Source organism: Mytilus californianus, unplaced genomic scaffold (assembly GCF_021869535.1).
Source record: "Mytilus californianus isolate M0D057914Y unplaced genomic scaffold, xbMytCali1.0.p SCAF_7, whole genome shotgun sequence".
NCBI classification, from domain to species: domain Eukaryota; kingdom Metazoa; phylum Mollusca; class Bivalvia; order Mytilida; family Mytilidae; genus Mytilus; species Mytilus californianus.
The window spans coordinates 17,830,435-17,842,754 of NW_026262723.1; the positions used below are offsets into that span (position 1 = coordinate 17,830,435).

At 31.0% G+C, this 12,320-nt stretch overlaps 1 protein-coding gene across 1 annotated transcript in view; it reads left to right on the plus strand.

The window, feature by feature from the left end:
• Positions 1-12,320, plus strand: part of LOC127709287 (dynein beta chain, ciliary-like) — a 55,296-nt gene that overhangs the window by 1,188 nt on the left and 41,788 nt on the right. Inside the window, exons 2-9 of the mRNA XM_052214745.1 lie at positions 2,210-2,394; positions 3,432-3,621; positions 4,084-4,183; positions 4,648-4,859; positions 6,810-7,043; positions 7,495-7,662; positions 11,132-11,248; positions 11,683-11,948. Coding sequence (XP_052070705.1) covers positions 2,210-2,394; positions 3,432-3,621; positions 4,084-4,183; positions 4,648-4,859; positions 6,810-7,043; positions 7,495-7,662; positions 11,132-11,248; positions 11,683-11,948 — 1,472 coding nt within the window. The remainder of the gene's footprint in view (positions 1-2,209; positions 2,395-3,431; positions 3,622-4,083; positions 4,184-4,647; positions 4,860-6,809; positions 7,044-7,494; positions 7,663-11,131; positions 11,249-11,682; positions 11,949-12,320) is intronic.

Genomic DNA, 12,320 nt, shown 5'->3' on the forward strand with positions numbered 1-12,320 from the left:
CAAAATGTTAATGATGTTATAGTGACAATTATTCTAAAAAACATTTGAAAGTAGTCAAAAGATCTAAGATACTGGTGAAACGATGAAAAATAAATTAACACTGAAACCAGCTGTGAAAGCCCAACAGATTTTCATGTTATTAAAAGAAAAATACATGGAGATGTAGATACATAGTTGATTTTTTTGTGTCATCAGATTTTTATCTCAGGGAATATTTTTTCTGGTAAAACATATTATAATCACAGCGGGTAAATTCATGAGAGAATTAAGGAATTTTTGTGAGCTTTTTAGGGATATGCATGTATAAATAAAATGTTTTATATATTGGATGACCGAATAGATATTACCAACCAGCACTTTCAACAATAGCATTTTCATCTAGCAGAAAAATCTGAAATGTGCACTTCTGTCAGACAGAACCTAAAGCAATTTGTATGGCAGACTGGTAAAATTTTAGTACCCATAGTTTAATGGATATAATTTGCAATCTGAAAATAATAAAATGACTTTAAGATTTAAAGGTTATGCTTGCAATAAAAACAAACAAATTTTAAATTGTAGTGATACCAACTAATGAAAAAATAATATGTAAGGGTTCCGCGGAACCCAGTGTCTTGCCTACTTTTGCTGTTGTCTATGTTTTCAGTGTGATAGGGGAATGCACATAATAGATTTACAGTTAATGAAATAAAATGTTTGAAATGTATGAAAAAAGTTATGCTTGTAAAAACGAATACAGTATGCAATCAAATCTATAGATTAATAAAAGAGTTGAAACATAAATTTATTGAATGGGGAAAAATTATTAAAAATTTTCCTCTAGATACTATCTTTTGATTGTAAGAAGCTTCTGTCCAAGTTTGGTAAAAATCCAGGATGGTTTATGAATCTAACAAATATTTAAAAACTTTAACTGCAGACTGTATGTAATTTTAACTGGAAGAAAAACTTAGTCCATTTATAAGTAATATAAACAGAAAAACAGGAAATAAATTTTTACAAAATTTCCTTCTAGATACTATCTTATGATCATTAACAAGCTTCTGTCCAAGATTGAAAGAAATCCAGGATAGTTTAAGAAAGTTATTAAAATTTCAAAAACTTTAACCACAGAGTGAATATTTGTGGACGCCGATGACGAAATGTACGATCACTTTGTCTGGCTTTTGCGAGAAAAGTCGCAGGCTCAACAAAAACCAAATCATTGCCAAATGAAAATACAACAAAACACACAAGAACATGGTATTTCATTCTTTTTTAAAAATCTATAGAATAATTGTTAGAAAAATGCCAAAACAGATAATATTTGAGTATAAAAAACAAGCAGCAGTTAAGAAAATAGAAGAAATGGATCAAAAAGTCATATACATTGTAATAAAAACAATTGTTGAATTTTGATATCAGTTGCAACAAATAAGTGTCAACTCCAGAAATGTGTTAACTGCATCAGCTGTTGGTCTGGATGAATTGATCTCTGGGGTTGGATGATTAATCAAATGTATCAACCTCATCAAAAGTCAATAATTGTGTTTAATGTCTCAGCTTTTGGTCTAGATGAATTGATCTCTGGGGTTGGATGATTAATCATTGTATCAACCTCATCAAAAGTCAATAATTGTGTTTATTGCCTCAGCTGTTGGTCTGGATGAATCTCTGGGGTTGGATGATTAATCATTGTATCAACCTCATCAAAAGTCAATAATTGTGTTTATTACCTCAGCTGTTGGTCTGGATGAATCTGTGGGGTTGGATGATTAATCATTGTATCAACCTCATCAAAAGTCAATATTTGTGTTTATTGCCTCAGCTGTTGGTCTGGATGAATCTGTGGGGTTGGGTGATTAATCATTGTATCAACCTCATCAAAAGTCAATAATTGTGTTTATTAACGTGAACTGCGTATAAATTTTTTAAAGGGTCGGGACCTCTAAAATATTAGCCATATTCTATATTACTTTATTGGTAAACTAATGTATACTTCAATAAATTCTGAATATCCTGGTACAAAAAACAATCTATATACATTCCATTTGTTTTATCATATTAAAATTGATTTGGTTATAACATATATATTTTTAAAGTTGTTGTTTTTCAGCCATTAGATTGTGGCAACTGTTTCGACCATAAGTCTTCTGCCTTTTTATGTTAGTTTCATGGTAAATATTCTGTCCTATTCATAGTACCTGACATTTACAATTTTTTTCCCTAGGTCTTGGTTCCATTGTTATCGAATGATAGAAACCATGATCACTGGCCACAAGTTGTTTCTGCTGATGTCACAACACACTCCCACAGACTTAAAAGTGATGTGTATGTTGTCTCAGGACAAGCAAAAGGGAAGACCTTACTGCCTCTTCCTGTTGGTGCCGATAAAGTGGATGTTGAAGATGACAAGTATGTGCTTTTTGCTTATAGAATTACAGTTTTAATACTATTTATACATCTTATAAGAGAATCACTGGATCACAGTGCATATCAATTGTCTTGGTGTTTCAATAAATGTCTTGTACAAAAAAGAAAATTAAAAAAATAAAAGAAATTGCTGATTTGAGGATATCATTGGTTCAGTTAAAAACCACACTTGCTAGTGTGAAGTGAATGTGAAACACTTTTGTTAATGGCCCTTCCATACAGTACACACAAAGTGATTCAGTTAGGAACCATGCTTGCTGGTGTGAATGTGTAACAAGGTGATAAAACTTTGGTTAAAAACCCTGTCCTACAGTACCCACAAGGTGATTTAGGTAGAAACCACACATACTGGTGTGAAGTGAATGTGAAATAAGGTGGTTACACTTTGTTTAATGACGCTGACATCCAGTACACACAAGGTGATTTAGTTAAAAACCACACTTGCTGACCAAGTGTGAAGTGAATGTGAAAAGTGTGATAAAACTTTCGGTTTAGAACCCTCTCATATATTACACACAAGGTGATTTAGTTAAAAACCACACTTGTTGGTGTGAAGTGAATGTGAAACCAGGTGATAAAACTTTGGATAGTGACACTGTCATGTATTACCTTATGGAATATACAGAGATATTTCAGAGTGAATCACTCACAATCACCAAAGGTCATTATAAAAATTTACAACCCTTAGTTATTTTTGATTGAATAACCCTATTTTAAATGTACTTGTGTTGCTTTAATTGTTGTAATCAAATCTGCCCATTTACCATTTAAGTTTGATCTGCAAATGGGCTAGTCCAAAAGCTTCACTTGAATTCTCCTTACTTCAGTTGTGTCATCTCAGTATTCTTGTACATGGCATCTGGACCAATCAGAACAACCTATTATTTATGATATTCCCATGTTGCAAAAGTTTTGCTGATTCAAGTATATATATTTCATTGGTAAATAATACACAGATTTCTGAATTAATCTATTGAAGTATAATTGTTTATTATCTAATGAATTTGTTATCTTTTCAGAACTGATACCATGGATAGACAACTGATCCATGCTATTGAATCAGTGGTGATTGAGTGGACACATCAGATCAGAGATGTACTGAAGAAAGATTCTGCTCAGCCTTTGTTAGAAGGTCTTAATCCTACACCTTTTGTAGAAATTGAGTTCTGGAAAAACAAATCAACCAATCTTGAATGTATCTATGAGCAGGTAAGTGGGTTACATTGTATGAAATGTGCCAGTATTTGACAAACTGATTCAGATTTTATGTTAAAAGTATTGTTTTTCAGATATTGGTTGAAAGTATAATTAATTTTGATACATTATATTGAATATAATTCAAATGAAAGAAAACAGGACAATTTTTTTTTGTTGGTAAGATTCATATATTTTTAAATTTGAATTCCGCATACTCCACATGTGAAGCAATTCTTTTGAATTTTATGTCTATGGTTTTTGTATAAAATTTCATGGTTCACTAAACATGGACACATAATAGGGTGAGTGGGGCATATTGTCCTATGGACACACATTTTTAATTTAAAATGAATTTTTTGTCCGTCTGTCCTACAAAATCCAAAACACACTAAGATAAATAGGATTTAATGATTCTACCAGCATTTAAAATTAAGCTCAAAATCTACCTTTCACTGTTTTCTATATTGTTTATAGCTGAGAGACCCAAAAGTGAGAAAAATGGCTGAACTGTTAGAGAGAACACAGAGTAGCTATTTCCCAGTGTTTAAGGATATCTTCAGGGATGTAGTAGCAGGTTTGTATCTTTTTGTCGTTTAAAATTTGACCTAGATTGAAATAATTTTATTTAGAATTACAGTTACTGCAGTTAAATCAATGAAAACAAATTGCTGCTACATATTAAGACTTGCAGTATTACCGTAGTCCTAATTTGCATACTAGATATAAAAATGATAGCCGTGATATTTTTGAAGAGGTCACCAGAATGGTACGGCAATTATTATATATAATATAGCCATAAGATGTTGCAACAAGACCTATTCTTAAGTAAAGAAACCTTGAATGAAAATGGCAAAAAAAAATTGAATGAGGACAGGCTTTCAAATGGAAACCAAATTTAAGATCAATGTGTCATGCTTTTATAATGACCTGAAGTTTTAGGGGAAAATGGTGAATTTTTGGAACCTGGATTTTGTGAAATTAGATATATTAGAAAAGATATCTTCTTTTAGATTAAAAATGGTATATAATTTTTTTCAGCACTTGAGGAAGCCCAGGATATAAATATGTACCTAAGACCAGCCAGGCATCACTTTGAGGATTATGAACAGTCTGAGTTTGATGAAAGTGGTCCATTAATGGCCCCTATGATGCATACAATTGCTCTGATATGGGTCCACTCTCAGTACTACAATACTCCAGCCAGAATTATTGTGTTGCTTCAGGAAATGTGCAACATGATTATCAATCATGTAAATATCATATCTACTTAGATTATCTATGCATAATTTCTAAATTACATCACAACAATGAACTGACCAATCAGATGACCCCAATTAATTTATTTCTGTAAACAGGCTAGGTGAAATTTTACCAAACCCCTCAGGCTTTTACACTGTGTTAATACAAAGTTTAAACCGATATATATTTTGACAACGATTTAACTCTTTTTTTTTCTATAAGGAGTAAGTTTAGAACTTTGCCCAAATGTAGAAACTTTAAATCATATAATCCCAGGAGAAGTAAAGTTCCTCTTTAACTGAATTGGTTCTGAATGAAAAATTCTGTCCCTTTCATGGGAATGAACAGATGAAATTAACTGGGACAATTGCAAGTTGCTTTTATTGTTTATTGTCAACTGTATTTCAAGTTTAGCATTTAAAGGGAAACAAAATTATGTTTAAATTTCTAAAAAATTGGCCTGGTTCCAAATAATCTTTTTTTATCAGGTACTTATCATGCTTATAGTGTTATATTTGACACAGGCTTATGAAAATTAAAGCCAAAAAAATCAATAAAATGGTATATAACACATTAAATAACCTTGAAAACTTGGCACAGGTTAGAGAACAGTTTTTCATTTTTTGTTTATTGAATCAATTAAGTAAATAGGTTTTTCTTATGGTAAAGTTAAATAGAATTGACATATTGAAATGAAAAGATCTATAAAATTCAAAATTAAAGTCCATTCTATTCAATACTGTGTAACTTTTTGAACGACATATATTTGTGAAAAATTCAAATTCAGAAAAGGCAGGAAACTTTCCAAGTCAATGTAACAATGTGTTTGGTTTATTTGACGTACCTTCTTCTATCCTGGGTACACCATAGCAAAGTAAAGAACCGGATAAAATTGAAATTCAATTATTTAGTGTCTTGTTTATACACAGAGGGTGGGGCTATGTGACTGATTGGTCTAAGTAGTTTATTTACTGTATCACTAGCCTGAGATTGTGAGGTGGACACCCAAATACCCTGAAAATTGTAAGTTTCAGGTTGGTTGGGTACAGGAAACAAACTTATTAAAAATTGCATAGTTTGGCTTTAATATTGATTCACTAATAGGGTCTTTGCATCGGAATTAAACATATTTATTCTAAAACCAGTTGTTGGCATGACACGGGTTATGTTCTTCTCATATATTTTATGACGGTATAATACTAAACCCCTAACAGGAGGGATTGTGCCTGATATTCATATGATGAAGACATAATCTTTCAATCAGTTTAATTGAGGTATGGAGCTGGCATGTCAGTAACTGCTAGTAGTCTGTTGTTGTTTATGTATTATTGTCATTTTGTTTATTTTCTTTTGTTTCCTATTCTGACATCGGACTCGGACTTCTCTTAAACTGAGTTTTACTGTGCGTACTGTTGTACGTTTGTTTTTTCTACATTGGCTAGAGGTATAGGGGGAGGGTTGAAATCTCAAAAAACATGTTTAACCCCGCCGCATTTTTGCGCCTGTCCCAAGTCAGGAGCCTCTGACCTTTGTTAGTCTTGTATCATTTTTAATTTTAGTTTCTTGTGTATAATTTGGAGTTTAGTATGACGTCCATTATCACTGAACTAGTATACATATTTGTTTAGGGGCCAGCTGTAGGACGCCTCCGGGTGCGGGAGTTTCTCGCTGCATTGAAGACCCATTGGTGGCCTTCGGCTGTTGTCTGCTCTATGGTCGGGTTGTTGTCTCTTTGACACATTCCCCATTTCCATTCTCAATTTTATTATATTTAATTTATGCACAAACATCTTTAAAATATATTAAAAAAATAGGTTTTTAGAATATCAAAACTCAGTGTTCATATGTTATTATTGACAACATAAAAGCTGTTCCATCATAAACATCTTTTAGCTTTGAAAGATAAACAATGTCGGAGATAATCATTACAGCACTGTAAGAAATCAAATCTTTTATTTCAGGCCAGAAGTTTCTTGGACCCCACTGAGTTGTTCAAAGGTGAATTGGAAGAAACCATAGAGAAGGTCCGAAAGTCTGTTAATGTGCTCCATGTTTACAGAGAGACATACGAGGACCACAAAGACAAAATGAAGTCCTACTTTGGAGAAGGAGAAGATGCAAGAGAATGGGAGTTTGCCCCTAAGCTTGTCTTTGCTAGATATGACAAGTTCACTGAAAGAGTGGAAACTATTTTGGTTAGATTTTATGTGTACATCTTATAAGGGTTTTATACATTTACTTAGAAGAAAGTTTTCTTGTTTAAAATGTACAAGGGTTATATAAACTCATGCCCTTTTTTTAGCATAATCCTTTTTCTGTAGCATAAGTGTGTCAAAGATCTAGATCTAAATTAGTTTGGATCTGTGCCATCAATACATAGGGATTGGGGGGCACTTTTTAATACCACTCAAGCACAATATCAAATGTTATATTCTATTTGGATAAACAAATCAACCACTAAATATATATTTCCAGTACCTCCTAACTTCTGAAGGCCATACACTCAATTTTGGGGCAGCCCTTACAACCAAACAACTTACACAAAATAGTACACACATGTATTTTCATTTTATTTTTTCCACTCTCTTTCAATACAGGTAACTTCACAGAGTGAAATATTAATGAAAAAATATTTATTTTTAATAGGAATTGATGGAAACTGCCATGGAGTTCCTCAAGCTTGAGAAGATAGAACTTGGTGGAATAAAGGGGAAACAACTCAGTACACAAGTTATACAGTTGTTTGAAGAATTCAATGCAGTTTATAATACGTTTACAACAAGGAGTTATGATCCACTGGACCCAAGTAATCCAGTAGGTTTTTTTCTTAAATCATACATTGCTTTTAGCAATTTTGACTTTTTTTCTTCTCTCTATCTTATCTTGACTAATTTCACCTTTTTGTAAATCAAATCATAAATTAATCAATTTCAGCAAATTATTGATGAAACAAAACTTTTGACAAGAAATTGTCATTCCTTAAAAAAAGAATGCCATAATTATTAGCTCTTATAAGAATGTCGAGTCATGTTTAGAGGTCAGTTTATTGTGAATTTTATTTATTCAGTTTTTTTCACCTAAAAATTCTTTTTTTTTTTTTCTATTTTTAATTTAGCATGTGTAGTCTAATCTTTAATTAACATTCATCTCCAAGGCCAAATAGAATATTTATTCTTTGTTTCTTTATTATTTTGGGATGGCTTACCTGAGATAATGAACTTTGCCCACTCTATGCATTTTATATTGGAATGGTTGGTGGTGAATTTAGAAGGGGGAAAAAGGGAGGAACTGAATTTCAGCATATTTCTTGATATATCTTGAAAGAAAAGATAATATAAGATGTCATTTTATTTGGCCTTGGTAGCTATGTATTTGTAAATATGTTTTTATCATTTATTCAAATGAACTACTTCAGGATGTAGATAAGGTAAGCTGGACACTGATTATGCTGGTTCATAATAATGTTTTGAAGACCTTATGTTTTGTGTAAAAACTAATGAGGTGAAATATATATTGTTGATGGACACTAAGTACATTAATGAAGAAAATTGTAAACATGAATCCACTCTTTGTTTCTTGTTGTATTGGAGAGCCACTTGTTACACTAGACAAATTGTTCATTCACGATTACACAGGATAAAACATATTTTATGTTATGAAATTTATTTGCTTTTTTTAATGATATTACAAATGATGTAACTGAAAAGCAAAATTAGAAAAGAAATCAAATTAATGTTAACGAAGATAAAAACTAAAATAGAAAAAAAACGAAAAGGGAACTGTTTGTCCATGAACAAGAAATTTTTAATGCCAGTTTAATGCCATTGCTAGCTAATAGATAAATGCATTGATAATTATTATGCAGTATGTACAACAGAATCAATTCATCTGTTTACAAATTCTCTTGAAAGTGGTAAAAGGTTTTCTGTCTGTAGTACAATGCCTTTTAAAAAAAAATATGTGTCACCTACTTCAAATGTGGTCTTTATTGGAGCCATTTTGATTTCAACAGCCAACAAGAATCAATCTTATTAAGAAAATTTGTTGTTTCAGAATCTAATGCATTCTGGGTAATATTTTCAAACCTTACATCAAATTGTTCTGATTGGTTAACAATATCCTTAACATTGTACATCCATCTGATGATGTGTCATTATTTTTATTTTGGTTTATAACAAAAAAAAAATACCTTTCACGTTCTGAAAAAGAGAAGTGCATGTTCAATGGATGGATTTATTCTGCTGTAAACATTTTTGATTTTTCAGGTTGGACTATTCCTAGATACATGTATTTCACTATTTTTTTGTATAAATGTTCAGTGAAGAATAATCCATAACTTTTGTAACAGTATTGAGAGAAGGATGAAAAATACTGTACCTGAATTAAACATGTCAGATTATTGATATAGTTGCCGTAGTGTCTGATAAACTGGTAGAATAGTTTAAAGAAGAATGTTCTAGTAAAAATTTTAATACCCACTTTAAAACATCTTTTTTTAAAAGCTTCTCTAAAAGTTTACAAGATTATATTCTATTTGTTAATTTTACTGCAACTTTTTATCTTTAGTTGCCTGCTTGTATAATCATTCATAGAATAAGCAGTTACTTTTAAAATTCCTTCAGACATACTTCACTTTTTATTTTGTAAATAAATGCTGTGAGAATTTACCAATAGAATCAGAGCTGACAGTCTTTATTTTGGATAATTTTACAGTGAAAACTTTAAAGGAAAAAAATAATCTTAAGGATGTACTTAGGTGAGGTTTTTGAATTTGTGTCAGATGTTTGGACTCCTTGGTTTTTTACCATACGATACAAGGTAAAATATTTTGCCCCATAACACCCATTTATCTTTTCATATAAGACTTAATAGCTCATAAAAGGTCATTTGCCAAAATTTACGCAGATTCTTGATTTTTTTTCTTTTGATTTGAGACCCAAATAATACCAATGCAAATATAAGGTAAAAGTCCGAGTCAGCATTTTCCCGCCATATTTTAAAAATCAAATATCTCGAAAAGGAGCTCCATTACCTATCAATATTTTTAGCTTATTTTGTTCCTTAACTAATGCTCTTCCAACTTATAGTATCAATTTTGAATTCTTGATTTTTTTAATTTCACCTAAGTACATCCTTGAGACCTATACATTAAATACAAGTGACTAATAAACATCAAGTCACATAGAAATAGCTGATTTGTGACTCTCCTATCTTTATGGTATATTGCTAAAGGGTATCGTGGGTATTGGCTTGAATTCATATTGGAATTTATCATCAGTTTGTTTCTGAACTAAACATTTGCAAAATGAAGAGCAAAACAGCAATGAATTCTAACCAATTTTAGTTAAATATCAATCTACTTTGCAAAACTTTGAAAAGAATATTAAATAGCCTTGATCATTAAAAATGCAATAATTACAAATGAAAATTTTCCAACATTGGTAAAATTACTCCAATTTCCATTTTAATGCTTTTCAAAATTTTCTTACTGAACTGTAAAGACTTAATCTAAGTTAATTAAAATATGAGTGTTAAACGCGTTATCTATAAATTGAGCTAGAACTGTTAATAGCATATGATGTAATTTGCAGATTTTCATATGTTAGCTTATTTTACTTGCAATCTGTTTTAATCTTATAATGAGGTATTTAAAAAAAATGTAAATATGTATTCTCAATTCTGAGATGGGGAAGGGTAAGGTTTCATATTTAGATTTTGAATTGTTTTTCTTGTTTACAAATGATATGCAATTTTCCATCAGTTTCCAGCTTTTTCATTTATACAGAAATTCATTGCATCAGTTTTATTTTTCCCACTGGAACTCTATTAAATGAGAATTTATTTATGAGTCATATGAATATATTACAACAGAGTCATTCCAGGACCTCCCACAAATGATTGTTCTCCAACATTTGAAAAGGAAAACCAAATTCAATTTAGTTTCTCTGCTGAAAATTACATGGATACTCAATAGTCATACCACTGAATACTCAATAGTCATACCACTGAATACTTAATAGTCATACCACTGAATACTCAATAGTCATACCAGTGAATACTCAATAGTCATACCAGTGAATACTCAATAGTCATACCAGTGAATACTCAATAGTCATACCACTGAATACTCAATAGTCATACCAGTAAAACTGATTCTTAGTTTAGTCTCTAGATTTGAAATATTGACCTTTCAATGAACCTTAGATTTTTTGTTAATCCCTCTAAAATATTTTTTGTTAAAACTTTGCTCTTTTACATAAGTTACTAATAAATATAATTCCAGGAATTTTTGGATGACTATGGCAGATTTCAGGAGAAGATTGGCGACTTTGATCGACGTCTTGCAACTATCATTTGTCAAGGATTTGATGACTGTGCTACTACAGAGTCTGTTTTCAAGGTAGGCTAAATGATAATGCAACCAATAAAATTTTGTTAATTATTTATTTGACATTTCATAATTTTACTTCAGTGACAGATGTCAAGACTTAAGTATAACATTTCAAGTTATTTTTAAGTTTAAAAAATTGAACTCTTTTAGTTGCAGATTATTGACATGATAACTTAATTTATTTTTTTTTTCAAATTAAGAAAGGGTGTTATTTAGTTTTTAAAAAAAAGTTATCTCCCTTGAAGATTTTTGTGCTTTTGCTAATTTTACCTTACACAGGGTTCAAACAGATTTAAGTATAGGTGAACAATATTGGCATAGCCCCAAAAATGCTATCAAAATTTTGCGAAATCTAACTTTCTATCCTTTTGCTTAAATAAATAAATTGCAAAAAATTCTGGATTTACAGTTATTGATTATACAACATTCTGAATTTATTTCAGTTGTTAGATATTATGGGATCTCTGTTGGACAGAGAGCTGATCAAGAACGACTTCGAGTGTAAATACCCAACTGTCATTCAGATGATGAGCAATGAATTAGATGTTGCTAAAGCCATTTATGATGAACAAGTTGCCCTAAAGAAAGAAAGGGGAAAAGCTAGGATGCACAAGAACATGCCAAAAGTTGCTGGTGGCCTGAGATGGGCGCATGAACTCAGGGAAAGAATATCTGTTCCAATGAAAGACTTTAAGCATATTGAACACTCGTATGTATATACTGTAAAATCATTATTTTTGGTGGGGTTAAAATTTTGTGGATTTATTTTTGATTTGATTTCAAGTTTTGGTTTCAAGTATATGAAGGTAATGTTGTTTGTAGGTTAAATTATGGTTGAGGTTTAATATCATGAATAAAACAAATTAATAAACCCTAATGGAAATTCCTGCTTTGACAGCAGATTCGGAATAGAAAAAATGCTGTTTCTAATAATGGGCTTAATTGTGTCATGAATAAATACAAAGTTCTGTTCTATTAAATTAACATTTGTTAAAATCATAATTTTGAAAGGTGCAAATATGTATGTAAAGAATTTCTGTTCCCTTATGAAGCAAACCATTAATCTTACAGCATATATAAA